Source organism: Salmo salar, chromosome 04, assembly GCF_965601325.2.
Source record: "Salmo salar chromosome 04, fSalSal1, whole genome shotgun sequence".
NCBI classification, from domain to species: domain Eukaryota; kingdom Metazoa; phylum Chordata; class Actinopteri; order Salmoniformes; family Salmonidae; genus Salmo; species Salmo salar.
The window spans coordinates 85216926-85236425 of NC_138294.1; the positions used below are offsets into that span (position 1 = coordinate 85216926).

General features: G+C 41.6%; 1 protein-coding gene and 1 long non-coding RNA gene across 2 annotated transcripts; both read left to right on the top strand.

Annotated features, from left to right (window-relative positions):
• Window positions 1–465: 465 nt before the first annotated feature.
• Window positions 466–3221, top strand: nhp2 (NHP2 ribonucleoprotein homolog (yeast)). The gene is made up of 4 exons (XM_014198113.3): window positions 466–763; window positions 993–1062; window positions 1273–1378; window positions 1835–3221. The coding sequence occupies exons 1-4, from the start codon at window positions 595–597 to the stop codon at window positions 1958–1960; spliced, it is 471 nt and encodes a 156-aa protein (XP_014053588.1). The 5' UTR covers window positions 466–594; the 3' UTR covers window positions 1961–3221.
• Window positions 3222–4900: 1679 nt separating this feature from the next.
• On the top strand, window positions 4901–8393 carry LOC123742499 (uncharacterized). The gene is made up of 2 exons (XR_006769678.2): window positions 4901–5107; window positions 5451–8393. It is a non-coding gene; the product is annotated as an uncharacterized LOC123742499 (long non-coding RNA).
• The last annotated feature ends 11107 nt before the right edge of the window (window positions 8394–19500 follow it).

A 19500-nucleotide genomic window follows, 5' to 3' on the forward strand; every position in this document is an offset into this window, starting at 1 on the left:
CTGCATGATTGGAACTAGAAGCACAAGTATTTCGCTACACTCGCATTAACATCTGCTAACCATGTGTATGTGACAAATAACATTTGATTTGATTTATAACCAGGCGAGGAAAATGGGATTGTATGGCAGAGAGTTTAACCCCACAGTACCTATCCCTGTGATTCCACCATGGCTACACCCACCTCCAGTAGTTCATTTACAAGTGTTGGAGAGAGTACGGAAAGACAGGGAGTGAGTTGATCCATCCAAGTTATTTAAAAGACAACTGGATACTGTACATCAGGATTTTAACACACACACACATGTCACATAAATACTTTAAATTATTATTTGTATAATAGCTAGTATACAATATATCGATAATTGTGCAAATTTTCCGTCATTTTCACCATAATTATTCATTTTAAAGGTATACAGAATGGAACTGTTAGTCTGAAGGATTGCAAAAATACTTGACCCGGAAGTACTACGTTTTTCTGACCTGTTTCACAGCGCTGCACTGGCAACACGTGTGTAGCTTTTTTCGCACTTGCAACGTAGCACGCTGCAAACTAACTAAAACGGCAAGTAACTTCTGCGTTATCTCTCAGAAACATGACCAAGGTAAAGAAGGAAAAAGGCATCAAGGAGGAGGAGGCTGGAGTGACCGAGACTGTAGTTACAGAGAAGTCGTATCAAGAGTTGATTGCAAACATCAACCCAATCGCTAATCCACTGGCCACTAAGAAGCTAAGCAAGAAGCTCTACAAATGTGTCAAAAAAGGTAAACTATACATTATATTTTCATATTGACAAATAAATGCCAAGAATATGGTCGACATTTTGAAATAGTATCCAGCAAGGTAACGTTAGTCAGCCTGCTAATGTTATCTTGGTGAACAGTTAGCTAGCTAGGACATTTGCTAACGTTAGTAGTTGGTAAGTGAGCTGAGTGGTGTTAGCTACTTCAGATAACTTTCCGTCTTTTTTACATTCAACTCTGTCCTTCTCAGCATCTAAACTCAAACAAATTCGCCGCGGAGTGAAAGAAGTTCAGAAGTTCATTAACAAAGGAGAAACTGGGTAAGTTTGTTGATTAATTTAGCCCGTACTGTTGTAATTTAGCCCGTACTGTTGTAATTTAGCCCGTACTGTTGTAATTTAGCCCGTACTGTTGTAATTTAGCCCGTACTGTTTTAGTAGTTAGCTAACTTTTGATATTTAACGTTCTGCCAATGGTTAGTATCAGATCATATGCATGATTATCTATATACAATTATTATTTATTTTCAGGATTGTGGTGTTGGCTGGAGATACTCTTCCAATCGATGTTTACTGCCATCTACCAGTCATGTGTGAGGACAGGAGTCTGCCATATGCCTATATTCCCTCCAAAGTGGTGAGTTCTCCAAACCAAAAAGCCTAACTGGCAGAATCTGTGGAGGCCAGCAGCAGTGGGAGGAGGGGGGTCTGATCAGAACAGGTTTCTTTCCTTCTGGTTAGGCTCCCTCTTTAGTAATTTGTGTGTCTTACAAGTGCATGAAAATGTCTGAATTGTATATCACGTCAGTGTCCACGGAGTTATGAAACTACAGCGCGCTACATGGTTCAATGCACATAACAGCACAACTAAGTTTTTCATATCGCCACCATCTTGAGGCTGAAATTGATCATGTGTACTGTATTAATGATACAAAAATAGTAATGGAGAGGAATGTACAATATGACAAACCTCTGGCTTTCTTTTCCAATGAGTTTTGAGAAGGATGTGAGGAGTATGCAATTGAGGGTCTCCCATGAAATCAATGTGACGAATACCTTTTTAAAAGTAACCCTACCATGTCTGTCTCCTCAGGACCTTGGTTCGTCTGCAGGCTCAAAGCGGCCCACCTGCGTCATCATGATCAAATCTCATGAGGACTATAAGGAGGCGTATGATGAGTGTTTCGAAGAGGTCTCTGCCCTTCCCAAACCCCTCTGAACCTGTTCTCTGGCTAGCAGACTCAAATTCTCTGAGAATGTCTGGCTGTGGGCAGAATCTATTGGGGGGGTGAAATGAACTGACTGTAACACCAGAGCCAAGCTACAGGGTGGTGTGGTATTTCAGTCTCAGTATACATCGATACCCCAGCAGTTATCCCCAGCCCCCCCCCCCCAATGTTCTGTTTGTTTTGGTTATTAAATGTAAACGGGGCCTGTGAAGGTTGACACAGCATTCTTTGCATTTTACATTTTAGTCATTTAGCAGACGCTCTTATCCAGAGCGACTTACAGTAGTGAATGCATACATTTCATACATTTTTTCCCCCATACTGGTCCCCCGTGGGAATCGAACCCACAACCCTGGCGTCGCAAACACCATGCTCTACCAACTGAGCCACACGAGACCACATTTTAAATTGGTGCTGACTTGAAACAGGACATGATAACTTTAATTTCCTCGTTTGGTGGCATCCATGCTTTGTCTACAGCCAGATATGAATATGCCTACCAAGTGCATTCAGTTTTTGTATTGTATTATGTGCTTTCATAACGTGTGTTATTTCAATGTCACACCTGCTATCGGTTGCACTGCTATAAAACATACATTTTGGTATGAAAAATAAATCTGCACACTGATTTTATGAGTTGATAAGCCTTGTTGTGTTTGAATGGTCAGGACTCGGGTTAGATAACAGATCATGTGCTTATCTTTAGTGTTTTGTTGGCGTAAACAGCCAGTTCTAATTGAGTGACCATAGGGGACTACATGATTCCTGCGCAGTTAAACAAATCATTTTTTGCAGTCTCATTCTGATGGGTTTGATCATTGCAGTTGTAAACGAATGTATCACTTATGGGGCGGCAGGTAGCCTAGTGGTTGGACTAGTAACCGAAAAGTTACAAGATCAAATTCCTGAGCTGACGAGGTAAAAATCTGTCGTTCTGCCCCTGAACAAGGCAGTTAACCCACTGTTCCTAGGGTGTCATCAAAAAATAAGAATTTGTTCTTAACTGACTTGCCTGGTTAAATAAAGGTCAAATTAAAAATATCGTAACTCGTACTTTTACATTTGGTCAGTAAATCCCTCCCCGGATTCATCATTTTGTCTTAGTTCTAGCTTGTCATGTTTTTATTTTGTCACAGGCATCTGGCATATTGACATTTCCCTTTGCATAGGTTCTTCATACTCTGTTTGAGGAAGGTGTGTTGCCAGGTGATACGATACTGTCTTGATGCAATAAATGCACCTGTTTTTTTGGTACGTCTCAATACGTCTGCTTCTTTATGTTAGGAGAGGGGGAATACATTTACATCATGAAGGCACTGATGGTGGCACAAAATGGACGTCCTCAATGTTTGTTTTGCAAAAGCCTAGGTGGGCATTGGACATCATTATTACATATGTGAACATTATGGTGGGGAACATTAACTTAGTAGGCCATGCTTGGTAGCAGCAAACTGAGCAGGTTCACCTTTTCACATATACACTTGATGTATTTTCCCATTTTAGACTGTCATTTCTTAACAAATGCCATTATCTGAAACAAGTTGAGCTGAATCTTATTTTTTGTATGCGTGTAGCACTTGCTCTTGGAGCAGTTTGTGGCCAAAATCATCCTATGAAACTGAATAGCATTTCGCTACACTTGCAATAACATCTGCTAAGCCATGTTTATGTGACCAATAGAATTTGATTTGGAACAGCATCCATCCATAACTCATGTTATTACTAACAACCACAAGGTGTCAGTAGTGTCACGTTTTAATGTAGACCAGGGATGGGCAACTGGCCTCTCTTATGTGGGCCTGCAGATAAATCAACCCCCACCATCTCAACACTAGGGGGCTCAACCTAATGTTGAGAGTTAAAAGAGTAGATTACACAAGATGTAGCTTTTCTGATAGGTCAGTCACTGACAGTCACTTGATTAGCCCATGTCAGCAAAAAAATGTTTTGTTAAATTAGTCTAGCCAGCTAAACTTGTAATCATGGTCAAATTATAGACCATAGTACCCCATTGATTTTGTTAGTCACTCTCACTCAGATATATTAACTGCAAAATTTGAAATTAGTTATACAATTGCAAATTCTTATCTCCGCCCCATGGCAAAATGGGTAGGAATGCAGCAAATTAACTCCCTTAACTTCGATTTATTCTCTCCACTGTCAAAAGGGGGGCTGCTAAAATCTGTTGCTCGCAAGGTACGGGGGCCTCCCAACAAAATGTAACTTAGGCTAGGTCCGGCTCTGACTGCATATGTGGGTACACAGACCCGTGAGCCACTGCGGCCCCTCATAATGAGTTCTGATTTTATTGTGGCCCCCACCCCCATCAAAGTTGCCCGTCCTTGATGTAGAAATATCCCTCCAGTAGGTGTGAGCGTTGTCCTGTTGGTAGCCTCTCTAGGCATTGAGTCCAGACCTTTACCTGCTGTTATTCCGGCTTTATTTTAAAACCCATTATTATAGTCTTTTTTTTGCTTGGAATCTGACCTTCAACAGAACATTTGACAAAATATTAGGGCCACTTTCCCTCACACATTTACCAAACCATTCTGCTTGAACTGAATAGGGTGAATCAAATCACATTTTATTGGTTACATGCGCTGAAAACAAAAGGTGTAGACTACCTGAAATACTTACGAGCCCTTTCCCAACGATGCGGGGATTAAAAAAAATGCTAATCAGGGTAGTGCTGCTCTTTATTTGGTGAGGAAACACCTGGCGTGTTGGCTGTTGAAACAGTCTGGGAACCCCTCTCTCCCCTCAGTCCCCACCAGGCCGACATTTATGTTGCTGTTTTTTCCTGTGTTGACATTTCAAATATTTCTCCCCCAAAAAGCTACCAATACTGTGTTTGTTGTGTTTAGGTCTATTTTCCCCAAAATCATACAAAAGCAGAAGAGCCATGTCTCAGTCCATCAGAGCACAATGGTTTTAACAGAGGAACATCCAAGAAGGAACTTTAACTGAAGATTATCTTTACTACTTTCCAGATATATTTCCTGGAATTATTAACCTCGATGTCTACTTACAAGGATGGAGATAATCCTTAGCATTTTGGATCCTCTCTTCCCCAGTCTGGTGGATATCTATGGATATTATTTTGCTTTGAATTCATATATATTTGATTTGAGACCAAGGTATTTATTTGAGATGACCGAAATAGGCAAGTGTCTGAACAAACAGCTTCAATGATAGGGAGTTGATTATATATTTTACCATTCATGAGATATTTTACCATTAATGAGATATTTTACCATTATAAATGATTTAACGTCCTCTAATAATAGTAGTAGTCAAGGTTTCTATCTGTGTTATTATTTATTTAAAGATAAGTATACTCTCACCTTGGTGCCTGAAACATCTCTAGTTTTAGAGGGGTCATTTGGTTTTAGAAAACACATTTATTTTATAAACTTGTTGACAGTATTCTTAAGAGATTAGAAGAGTACTTAATGCACATGGTTTAATTTTCTATTGAAGGATAGAGAGTCGTTAGAGAACAGAACAATGTTGTGCAGTTGGAGCAATGGAGGTAACGACAAACCAAGGACGTGTGGATGTCCTTCCCTGTGTGACACGTGGCTGGCTGCTGGGGGCCCTGTTTCCACAACAGCACACCTCGGTGGCAGAGAAGGAGGAGAAGGATGGTGGCCTGGGTGGCCTGGGTTCCGGAGCAGGGTGACAGCAACAGAACTGTGCGCTGCTCTCTCTGTTTACCAAACAAGCCTCATAGGACAGCTCTGTTTTAGTAAACAGCATGGTGGGTGGATTGAGTTGGACCTTCAGGTTTGGCATGAAGGTTGATCTCTGATAGAACCTGTCTTCTTCAGAATGACCTTCATTCTGTGTGTGTTAAGAAATCCAGACATTTTTTTTCATATTTGTCAGTTTGTCCCATCTGTCCTCCACCACATCCCTCATAGCCCTCCCTTCCCAGCCATGACCAGCCTAGCTGAACCTCTGGCACGTTACAACTGTAGTTGGTTGGACAAAGACTCAGAGTATTTCACATGACCGTGTCTTTTGGATGTTATCTTAAATAACAATCATAATTTGCTTACATTTGTCCTGTTACACACTTGTGTAAGTGTCCAATGGAAGTGTCCAATGGAAATGTGTTTCTGCATATCCCAACTCCCACTGAGACACCCGCAGGGAGTTGGGTCCTGCCCAGGGTCACCATATCCCAACTCCCCCTGAGACACCCGCAGGAAGTGGGGTCACGGCCAGGGTCACTATATCCCAACTCCCCCTGAGACACCCGCAGGGAGTGGGGTCCTCCCCAGGGTCACCATATCCCAACTCCCCCTGAGACACCCGCAGGGAGTTGGTCATGGCCAGGGTCCTGTCTGGTTGTGACGGTGATGGGGATTAGGATGTTGTTATCCAAAACAAGACATATAAACCCAAAGTAGGGACACAATGGACCTGTAGGCCTACAGTTAATGGGTAAATTGTGACTGACTGACTGACTGACTGACTGACAAACAAATAATAATGATTAGTTGTTTATGATGCAAGGTTCGTTTAAGATCAGTCGGTCGGCCATCGCCCGTACTGTCGGCTGCCATGTCGAACTTGCTGCTTGACTCTCTTTCTCTGTCAGGCCACCTCCTCCTGTGGCATGCCTTATGAAACACATGCAATCGTGTCATTCCCCTAGCCCTCTCCCTCACCTCTCTGTGCTGCGAGCTGGATGACTCATTTAGAGTTTGGCTTTGTCCGTGTGTATGTTTATTGTGTCAACAGTGCACCTGCTGCCTGCCTCCTCCTCCCTAATTCACCGTAGCACGCGCCATAACCTAACACGTGCCGTTTCCCCTAATCTCCTCACTTACTGAGAGTACAACTCTGCCCCAGGTCACACTGCTGGGCACCCCAACATCACCCAGCATGTTAACTCTCTGTTAACCACCTGACTCCACACGCCCCCATCTAGCATGTTAACTCTCTGTTAACCACCTGACTCCACACGCCCCCATCTAGCATGTTAACTCTCTGTTAACCACCTGACTCCACACGCCCCCATCTAGCATGTTAACTCTCTGTTAACCACCTGACTCCACACGCCCCCATCTAGCATGTTAACTCTCTGTTAACCACCTGACTCCACACGCCCCCATCTAGCTAACACTTTGCTCAAGATGGGGATCAAGTTTTATACTTGATCTAGTCTCTCTTCCCCTCTCTCAACCCCTATCTGTTTCTCTCTCTCTCCATCTCTCTCACTGCCTCTCTCTCTTTGTTTCTCTCCGTCTCTCTCTCTCCAACTCTCTCTCTATATTTCTCACCGTCTCTTTCTCTCCCTCTCTCTCACTCTCTCTCTATATTTCTCTCCATCTCCCTCTCTCCCTCTCTCCCTGCAGTAGAGTCAGTTTATCAGGCAGGTGTGTGGATGTCTGCAGTGAGCGATGGAGCAGGTGTAGTGGGAGATTTATTGATTTTAATCACATTCTGTTGAGCAATAGTTCCCAGCCCCAGGCGTAAGGCATGCAGGTCCTCAGACCGCCGGTACCCATATGAATAAAGGGTGATGGGCAGGCATAGCACCTCTGTCACTGTCCACAAAGACACAGGATCAGGGGGAGTGTGTAGTTTAATGGAAGGGATCCTGTAAACGACTTAGGGCTTGATTCAATCCATATCGCGGGAGATCTGTGTCAAAATGTAGAGGTCATTTTACCTTGAATGCAGTCTCCACGAATGCAATCGAGCTATAACGGAAATCTTCTGCGATATGGATTGAATTCAGCCAGTAGCCCTTTCCTGCAGTCAATTGACTTAGCGGCTTCATGGGTGGAATGTTAATATTTTTCATAATTAATACATTTTTTGTTGTTGCATAAAATCTGTTGTTTCTATGTCAAACGGTTTTGTTATTTTTCAGTCTTACGTGGTGTATATCAAGTGTAATATTGGGATGCAAACTGAAAATGTAATACATTTCAACTCTATATCTGACATGGCACATGTTAAGCCCTTGACAATGTGTGTGAGGTCTATACTTTTGTTTTTATGTCAGTTTAAACTGGTTAAAATGTTTTCTTAAACTGCCTCCTGTGCTGTCAGTCATATATTTCAGTCAAATACTAAATCAATTTCATTACAATTTGACATTTTTTTTCTGTACTTGTGTGCACTTGTGTTCTTGTGCACCTGTGTAGGTGTGTGTAAAAGCAGGTTATAGGGGTGTCAGTGTGCAAACAGAACAGCCTTGAGGCGACCTGTTCTTGCTATCTCTGGGGGCTTGTGGGGGCTTGTTCTCAGATCCCTCACCGTTCATAAACTCCTGTCAGCTCCAACAGTTCACACCTGAGTGCACCGAAAATGTCCAATCTTGACTTGCGATCTGATAAAATCTTCTGTTTCAGCAACGGACATGACCACAGAAAGCTAGCTACTAATAAAATGCTTGTCTCTGTTTGATGCTTCCTTTACCCCAAATATCCATCACTGTGTCAGAGAGAGAAAGAGACAAAAGGTTACAGTTTGACAGTTTGTCTGAGAAATTTAAAAGGTGAAAGGTCAAGGGAATCTACAGGTCTTATCTACACCGACCCCCTCTCTATCTACTGGACCTGGGCAGCTCAGTAGTGGTTGAGGGGGTTACACGTGCATGTGCACGTGCGTGTGTATATATATATATATATATATATATATATATATATATATATATATATATATATATACCTGGCAGTGTGGCAGACATATATATATATACCTGGCAGTGTGGCCTACAGTGGGTATGGGTTTTACCCCTACACTTTGTTTGATTTACCCCACACAGGGCCTGTGTGTTCCCCCTTCCTGGCTCTCAGGCTCGTTCGGCGGGTTTGAGATGTAATGTATCATCAACCTTAAGCTCATCTCGTTGTGTGTCACTTCAAGACTGTTTCACAAAGCAGAGCACCCACTGCACTCAGTGTCTGTATAAACCATGGCAGTTGTAATGGAGGGAGGCTAGCTTTCCTTCATATAAGAGATGATGCCAATGTATTCCCCACACGTCTGGAAACCATGATATTTTCCTTCATCAGTGCTGCATGCCACTGACTTAGAGATGTACACATACAGTCTCAGTGGAGTGGAATACCAGTCCTGTTTATCCAAGCTTCACTGGCTGTTAAGCACCTGCATCTACACCTGTCTGCACCTGCAGAACTGTCATACACCTGCTCTCTCCGTGCTCCTAAATGATAGCACATATTCTCATTAACATTATGCCTCTCTTATTCAGTCCGCTACAGTAAGTTGTAGACTGGGCACTGGGCTAGTAGACTGGGCACTGGGCAGCAGAGCTAGTAGACTGGGCACTGGGCAGCAGGGCTAGTAGACTGGGCACTGGGCAGCAGGGCTAGTAGACTGGGCACTGGGCAGCAGGGCTAGTAGACTGGGCACTGGGCAGCAGGGCTAGTAGACTGGGCACTGGGCAGCAGGGATAGTAGACTGGGCACTGGGCAGCAGGGCTAGTAGACTGGGCACTGGGCAGCAGGGCTAGTAGACTGGGCACTGGGCAGCAGGGCTAGTAGACTGGGCACTGGGCAACAGGGCTAGTATACTGGGCACTGGGCAGCAGGGCTAGTAGACTGGGCACTGGGCAGCAGGGCTAGTAGACTGTGATTATTACTAGCCCTGGTCCAAAACTTCACTAGCCAGCGGGCTAGTTGGACACATTTTCTCCTAGCGCAGTCTGAACAGTACTAGCCATGGGTTAGCTTAATTTCCATCCCTGATTGTTACCATATAAATATAAACACTATAATGGGCGAAGCCCCTCAGACCGCAGCAATTTGGTTCTTGTAATCATTTTTCTATGGTTTTAACTTAATGACCTTATAGCAGCATTTCCTGAAGTTGGTCCTATGTACACGAAGGAGTGCACAGCTGATTCAAATAATCAACTAATCATCAAGCTTTGAATCAGCTGTGTAGTGTTAGGGCAACAACCAAAACGTGTACCCCTTGGGGTCCCCAGGACCGGGTTTGGGAAACACTGTCTTATATTACATTGAGGTGTATCTGTCAGGAGGTCAAATCCTCTATGGTTTGATATGGTGGATGACTGTGTTGATGTGAGAGACAGGGAGTATCAATGGATCTGAGTGTCGTCACGCAGTCTGTCAGCAGAGACTCTCATCAGACAACAAACACCTAATCCTCTCCTCAGACGGGTTAGCTGGCGAAAGTCGCCGACCTCTCTGTTTCTCTGTGTGTTAATGTCTGTGTTTGTTTACTCCTGTGTGCGCCCATCCCATTGAATGAAACCCGTGGGACAGGTGGAGGGCTATAGGGGCGAGGAAGTTCATATAGGGGCTCACAGAGCGGCCCGCCAGGCTGACAAATTATGCAGGCTGGAACAGGACCACAGGCAGACATACCATATTTTGAAGAAAAAAACCCCACCAGGATATATCTTAGAGGGAAACTCGACATAAGTGTCTTTAACGCTAATGAAGGCGTTCATATCATCATGTTATCTGTTCTTTCAAGTTCTACATCAGTGCCTTCTTGCCATATCTTCAGGTGGTCTGCCAAATAGACATTTGGTGGTATGCATAAGCTGACAAGCATGGTTGCTCAGGGATGTTCTCAGGTTTGCACCATCCAAATGCCATCCATCTATGTTTTGTGATCCATTACCTTCCCCTAAATCATGTTATCAGACACTATTTGAACTAATGCCAATTTACAGTTTATAACTTCACCCCAAAAACGTCACTATGAGTGGGGATATACGGCACATCACAGAATATTGGAAATAAAATTGTTGTAAACAATTACAAAGTATTGTCATTGCATGTGTTGTGTTTGAAATGGGTCCGCATGGACAGTGTTCAAGAGCCTTGAGTGTACAAGAGGGTGTACATGACAGTGTTCAAGAGCCTTGAGTGTACAAGAGGGTGTACATGACAGTGTTCAAGAGCCTTGAGTGTACAAGAGGGTGTACATGACAGTGTTCAAGAGATTTTTGTTACGTGATCTGGACGTGTGAAGTGGGCCATAGAAACCCACAGAGCTCTCTGATTTAATCAGAGGCTACACAGTAGAATAAGCTTTCTAGTCAAGTGGAGATTAACCGTTGTGAACCCCAAACAAATGCACCCTTTTAATGAAGTTCAGTTAAATCAGTAAGCAGTGGTGGAAAAAATACCCAATTGTCATACTTGAGTAAATGTAAAGATACCTTCATAGAAAGTGATTCAAGTAAAATTGAAAGTCACCCAGAAAAATACTACTTGAGTAAAAGTCTAAAAGTATTTGGTTTTAAATATACTTAAGTATCAAAAAGAAATGTAATAGCAAAAATATACTTAAAAAGTAAAAGTAGAAATAATTTAAAATTGCTTATAATAAGAAAATCGGACAGCACAATTTTTTTTATTTTTTATTTAAGTTTTTTTTTTTTACGGATAGCCAGGGGCACACTACAACACACAGACAGCATTTACAAACGAAGCATTTGTGTTCAGTGAGTCCTCCAGATCAGAGGCAGTAGGGATGACCAGGGATGTTCTCTTGTTTATGTGAGTCAATTGGACCATTTTCCTGTAACGAGTACTTTTTGGGTGTCAGGGAAAATGTATGGAGTAAAAAGTACATTATTTTCTTTAGGAATGTACTGATGTAAAAGTAAAAGTAGTCCAAAATATAAATAGTCAAGTAAAGTACAGATACCTAAAAGAAACTACTTAAGTAGTACTTTAAAGTATTTTTACTTAGGTACTTTACACCACTGTCAATAAGACAACATTTTTGGTAGTTAATATAACATCTGTAAACCCAGACAGGAAACTGAGGTCAGGTTTTGTCAATCCAAGTATCACTCTGGTAATGTACTTTATTTTACCCATATTCTTAAGCAAATTGTCTGGAGCTATAACTGTAGGAATAGCAACAATGGGCACTGGACCAAATTGATCAAGGATTACAGTGCCTTGCAAATGTATTCATTCCCCTTGGTGTTTTTACTATTTTGTTGCATTAAAACCTGTAATTTAAATTGATTTTTCTTTGGATTTCATGTAATGGACATACACAAAATAGTCCAAATTGGTTAAGTGAAATGAAAAAAAGAACTTGTTTCAAAAAAATCTAAAAGATAAAAAATGGAAATGTGGTTCGTGCATATGTATTCACCCCCTTTGCTATGAAGCCCCTAAATAAGATCTGGTGAAACCAATTACCTTCAGAAGTCACATAATTAGTTAAATAAAGTCCACCTGTGTGCAACCTAAGTGTCACATGATCTGTCACATGATCTCAGTATATATACACCTGTTCTGAAAGGCCCCAGAGTCTGCAACACCACTAAGCAAAGGGCACCATGAAGACCAAGGAGCTCTCCAAACAGGTCAGGGACAAAGTTGTGGAGAAGTACAGATCAGGGTTGGGTTATAAAAAAATATCAGAAACTTTGAACATCCCACAAAGCACCATTAAATCCATTATTTAAAAATGGAAAGAATATGGCACCACAACAAACCTGCCAAGAGAGGGCCGCCCACCAAAACTCACGGACCAGGCAATGAGGGTGCAACAAAGAGACCAAAGAGAGGCAACAAAGAGACCAAAGATAGACACCAAAAACACCAAAGACTGGTGTTATTAATGACTATTTAATGAAGCTGCCAGTTGAGGACTTCTGAGGCGTCTGTTTCTTAAACTAGACTCTCTAATGTACTTGTCCCCTTGCTCAGTTGTGCACCGGGGCCTCCCACTCCTATTTCTATTCTGGTTAGAGCAGTTTGCACTGTTCTGTGAAGGGAGTAGTACACAACATTGCACGAGATCTTCAGTTTCTTGGCAAGCTCTCGCATGGAATATTTCTCAGAACAAGAATAGACTGATGAGTTTCAGAAGAATGTCTTTGTTTCTGGCCATTTTGAGCCTGTAATCGAACCCACAAATGCTGACGCTTCAAATACTCAACTAGTCTAAAGAAGGCCAGTTTTATTGCTTCTTTAATCAGGACAACAGTTTTCAGCTGTGCTAACATAATTGCAAAATGGTTTTCTACTGATCAATTAGCCTTTTAAAATGATAAACTCGGATTAGCTAACACAATGTGTCATTGGAACACAGGAGTGATGGTTGCTGATAATGGGCCTATGTAGATATTCCATAGAAAATCAGCTGTTTCTAGCTACAATTGTCATTTACAACATTAACAATGTTTACACTGTATTTCTGATGAAATTGATGTTATTTTAATGGACAAAAAAAAATGGTTTTTCTTTCAAAAACAGAGACATTTCTAAGTGACCCCAAACTTTTGAACGGTAGTGTATATAAAGTGTAATGTTGGGATGCAAACTCAAAATGAAATACATATCTGACATGGTACAGGTGTCTTTTTTAAAAATAAAACCCATAAACGTGTGTGAGGTGTATACTTTTGTTTCAAAGTAGATTTTTTTTTTTAACTACCAAGAAACACTCTCTGTGATGCTGATTTAGTCCCAATGAGGCCTTTGTTCTTCTGAGATACCTACAATATGAGAACACTATCCGGGGCAATGTCACGATCAATCAACTATCTCAAACGTCTCAATATGTCATTAATATTTTTGACACTCTTACTCAACTCTGATTCACAATTTCCTTCTACACTGAACAAAAATATAAATGCAATATGTAAAGTGTTTCATGAGCTGAAAAGCTTATTTATCTCAAATGTTGTGCACAAATGTGTTTACATACCTGTTAGTGAGCATTTGTCATTTGCCAAGACAATCCATCCACCTGACAGGTGTGGAATATCAAGAAGCAAATTAAACAGCATGATCCTTACACAGGTGAACCTTGTGCTGGGTACAATAAAATGCCACTTTAAAATGTGCAGTTTTGTCACACAACACAATGCCACAGATCTCTCAAGTTTTGAGGGAGGCATGCTGACTGCAGGAATGTCCACCAGAGTTGTTGCCAGATAATTTAATATTAATTTCTCTACCATAAGCTGCTGAGGAGTATTTATGTCTGTAATAAAGCGCTTTGTAAGAAAAACACATTTTGATTGGCTGGGCCTGGATCCCCAGTGGGTGAGCTGGGGCCCATCCATGGCTGGACCCCTGCCCAGTCATGTGAAATTCATAGATTAGGGCCTAAGGAATTTATTTCAATTGACTGATTTCCTTATATGAACTGTAACTCAGTAAAATCTTTGAAATTGTTGCATGTTGTATTTATATTTTTGTTCAGTATACATTACTCTGTATCCCTCTTCCTCTTTCTTTGGATGGATCCAACAATTTGTTTCATACCTTTCTGAATGAGCACAAGGGCATAGTGAGGCACAGAGGTTTTCCTATTTCTGCCCCCATCAGCACTAGTGTTTACCAAAAATACAGACTTATTGATGTGGAATGTCACAACAAACAATATTACGTTGTCACGACCTACTGAGAAGGTAACTTTTCATGCCGCTTACTGTACGTAACTATCTTACGTCGCTAGAACCGGAAAAGGGAAGGACCTATTTTGGTTGGTCGTTACAACGTAACTTACAAACCTTGTCGTTATGTCGTAAAGCTCACAAGTCAAGAAATGTTGTCTTCAAGTTTTAATGTCACATGCAGTGAAACGCCTTTCTAAACCCAGCAATGTAGTAGTCAAAAACAATGTAATACTAAACATAACAAGGTAGAACAAAAAAACAAATGATATAAAAATGGTCATATATTTTCAAATATATGTCACGTTCTTTGATGTACTGCATAAGGCATATACTACTACCATATATTACTTGTTTCTATGGGCTGTAGAAGGAAATTGTAATTTAAAATATTTGGCACAGGTCCTCAGATCCTCCAAAAAGTTCTACAGCTGCACCATCGAGAGCATCCTGACTGGTTGCATCACTGCCTGGTATGGCAACTGCTCGGCCTCTGACCGCAAGGTACTACAGAGGGTAATGCGTATGGCCCAGTACATCACTGGGGCCAAGCTTCCTGCCATCCAGGACCTCTATACCAGGAGGTGTCAGAAGGCCCTAAAAATTGGCAGACTCCAGTTACCCTAATCATAGACTGTTCTCTCTGCTACCACACGGCAAAGCGGTACTGAAGCGACAAGTCTAGGTCCAAAATGCTTCTTAACAGCTTCTACACCCAAGCCATAAGACTCCTGAACAGCTCATCAAAGGTCAACCCGGACCCCTCTTTTACGGTGATGCTACTCTCTGTTTAAAATCTATGCATAATTACTTTAACTCTACCTACATGTACATATTACCTCAATTACCTCGACTAACCGGTGCCCCAGCACATTGACTCTGTACCGGTACCCCCTGTATATAGCATCACTTGTTATTTTACTGCTGCTGTTTAATTATTTGTTACTTTTATTCTCCATTTTTATTATTATTATTATTATTTTTACCTTTATTTAACCAGGTAGGCCAGTTGAGAACAAGTTCTCATTTACAACTGCGACCTGGCCAAGATAAAGCAAAGCAGTGCACAAACAACAATGCAGAGTTACACATGGAATAAACAAACGTACTGTCAATAACACAATAGAAAAAGTATATGTACAGTGTGTGCAAATGTAGAAAGATTAGAGAGGTAAGGCAATAAATAGGCCATAGAGGTGAAATAATTACAATTTAGCATTAACACTGGAGTGATAGATGTGCAGATGAGGAAGTGCAAGTAGAGATACTGGGGTGCAAAATAGCAACAACAATGAAAAATAACAATATGGGGATGAGGTAGTTGGGTGTGCTATTTACAGATGGGCTGTGTACAGGTACAGTGATCAGTAAGCTGCTCTGACAGCTGATGTTTAAAGTTAGAGAGGGAGATATAAGTCTCCAGCTTCAGTGATTTTTGCAATTCATTCCAGTCATTGGCAGCAGAGAACTGGAAGGAAAGGCGGCTAAAGGAGGTGTTGGCTTTGGGGATGACCAGTGAAATATACCTGCTGGAGCGCATGCTACAGGGGGGTGTTGCTATGGTGGCCAGTGAGCTGAAATAAGGTGGGGCTTTACCTAGCAAAGACTTATAGATGACCTGGAGCCAGTGGGCTTGATGACGAATATTTAGCGAGGGCCAGCCAACGAGAGCATACAGGTCGCAGTGGTGGGTAGTATATGGGGCTGTGGTGACAAAACGGATGGCACTGTGATAGACTGCATCCAATTTGCTGAGTAGAGTGTTGGAGGCTATTTTGTAAATGACATCGGCAAAGTCAAGGATCGGTAGGATAGTTCGTTTTACGAGGGTATGTTTAGCAGCATGAGTGAAGGAGGCTTTGTTGTTTACTTATCTATTTTTTACATAACACTTATTTGTATTTGTTTTTTAAAAACTTCTTAAAGCCTTGTTGGTTAAGGGCTAGTAAGTAAGCATTTCACTGTAAGGTCTACACCTGTTCGGCACATGCGACAAATAACATTTAATTTGATTTGATACAGCAGGTTGGAACCATACCAAATTATTTAATAAACACAGCAATGCAAATGCGCTTAGTAGCCAGCCAATGAAACAAACCATATCAGTCATATTGTGAAGTTCTCCGTAGGTGTAGATTTATATAACCAGGACCAATATGTTACCTTATCACGTTGCTGCGAGTTGTTGAGGAAGTAAGGAAGATGCCCAAATGCGGTGGTCATGATGTTAACATTGCCACATTGTGGGAAGGTAATGTCATGGCATTACCAGTAATTACCAATACATTAAACCGTGGTTTGTCGGGTTACATGACGTGGTTGCTGGGGTGTCAGTAAAACACAAGGCACACGCACTGTGTCATTGAACATCTCGTCAGATGTATATATCATTTTACCAAGGGCAGGTAGAGATAGCCTTGAGCCTGCCGTCTTGTATCAATAAAGATGAAGGAGTGTGTCCTTTGACAGGGTAAGGTCATTAGGGCTCAGAGAAGTGGGGGGGGGGGGGGGGGGGGGGCACGGCCTTATCAATGATTATTGCCCCAGTGTTGCCAGGCTGGGGTCTTGGTATCGAAATCCACGTTATTCTCCAACACCTCTCCTTAATTACAGTCATTAAGTGAATGACCCAGTTGGGATAGTAGTAGAAAACCTGTCTCTGTGTCAAAATGGGTTTATTGGTGCCACTGGTTTGGATTGAAAGTGCTCACATGATGAATGGTACCATTAACTCTGTATGTGGGGTATTACAGTAGTAGACTTCAGTTATTACACAGGAACAACTTGCTAACATTATGATTGTACAGCAATTAGGTAGTCATCCAAAATCATGTTAAACACTATTATTGCACACAGAGTGAGTCCATGGAACTTATTATGTGATTTGTTAAGCACATTTTTCTCCTGAACTTATTAAGGCTTTCCATAACAAAGGGGTTGAATACTTATTATTCAGCGTTTATTTAAAAAAAATAAAAATAATTGTAAATATTTCGAGGAACATTATTCCACTTTGACGTTATGGACTTGTATGTAGGCCAGTGACAAAAAATATCGCAACTTTATCCATTTTTAATTCAGGCTGTAACACAACAAAATGTGGAAAAAAGTCAACGGGTGTGAATTACATTCTGAAGTTATTTTTTCCTAATCTCTCCTCATTTGTCTTTCAAGCATCCACGTGGGTTTGTGTCTTCCTGATATCCAATAAGAAAGGGAGTTGCAGCGTGTCGACCATCTAAATAGAAACAAGTTGTATTTTAGCGCCTGGCCGCGCAGACGCTCAGTCACTCGAGCGAGCGGTATGGGTAAAATGATTGAATGAATACATGTATGTGTACATTTATTTATGCAACGCTCGCGCGGTGAGGTTTAAGACAGTGAATCAGGAGAGACGCATTTGAACAGGTAGAGCTGATCAAGGCTGCCGTTTGGCCCCTTTTTCATCAATACACTATTAGACATGACTGAGCTTGTGAATAAGCAGAGAGACGTGAACAGCAGGTCGAGGGGGCAGGGTTTTAGGATGCCGTTTTCCCCCTTTGGCCTCAAACCAGCCTGGTCTACTAGACCTGCCAGCCCAGCCTCAGACAGACCCATGCTGTGAGCTAGATACAAGCACCTGTCAACTAGAGAAGGACCTCAGGCATATTCTACATGTTTCACAGAACAGATTAAAGCCCTCATTTGCACCCATCTGGCAGCTGTTTATCTATTTTACTTGTTAGAGACATTCATTTACATAATTCCGTTTTTACATGAAAAATGGGGGTGAAATCCTGGAAAATTGACCTGGCTAAAATTGTATTCATATTAATTGTATTTACCTTAATTAAATTGTCCTGGCTAAGATTTTGTTAAGGGGTCTGAGTTGGTTAGAGTATACAGTATGTGGAATGAGATGAGAGCAGCAGGTAGCCTAGTTGGGCCATTAACTGAGAAGTTGTTGGTTTTTCAAATGCTCTGAAGCGACATGGTTTAAAACCTATCGATGTGTCCTTGAGCATGGTGCTCAGCCCTAACTGCTCCTGTAACTTGCTCTGGATTAACAATGTTTGCTAAATGGAAGAAAAAAATGTAAAGGGGGGAAAAAATGCTTTCTACTGTCACGCAGAAAGCTAAAGGCGAAATCTCTAGATTTCCTTATGAGCAACACTGACAGATACAGTTAAAGAGGCACAAGACCATAAACACAGGGCACACCTACGCTGTCGTTGGTCGCCTATCAATCACCTCGACATCTGAAGGGGATGGGCCGTCTCATCATGTCAAGATAGTGGATCACAGTATTGTGTCAATAAACACATGATGATGGGGGTCCTGGAGCATGTGGGCAGGGTGGTGGAAGGGATAGGGCTATAGTTCCACATGTGTTGACTGGGTAATGACCAGCCTGCTGTTGTCATCCACTGACAGAGGGACTGGACACTCTGAGGGTTCACAAGGCTAATGAGGCAAGTTGGGGTAATTACTGAATATCACAGGACTCTTCCTTACCTCAGGCTTTCAAATTGAAATCTATGACTGGACTTTAACTGGACTCACTCTTATATCTTACATTTGAGATACTGCAGAAGTGTGGATTTTGCTTAGCACAATTAAGAGCAAGGAAACATATTGATGTTTGACACAATTTGTTTGTCACAATCACACTGCTTCTTAAAATCAACCAGTCACAATCACACTCCTTCTTAAAATCAACCAGTCACAATCACACTGCTTCTTAAAATCAACCAGTCACAATCACATTCCTTCTCAAAATCAACCAGTCACAATCACACTGCTTCTTAAAATCAACCAGTCACAATCACATTCCTTCTCAAAATCAACCAGTCACAATCACATTCCTTCTCAAAATCAACCAGTCACAATCACACTGCTTCTTAAAATCAACCAGTCACAATCACATTCCTTCTCAAAATCAACCAGTCACAATCACACTGCTTCTTAAAATCAACCAGTCACAATCACACTCCTTCTTAAAATCAACCAGTCACAATCACACTGCTTCTTAAAATCAACCAGTCACAATCACATTCCTTCTCAAAATCAACCAGTCACAATCACACTGCTTCTTAAAATCAACCAGTCACAATCACATTCCTTCTCAAAATCAACCAGTCACAATCACATTCC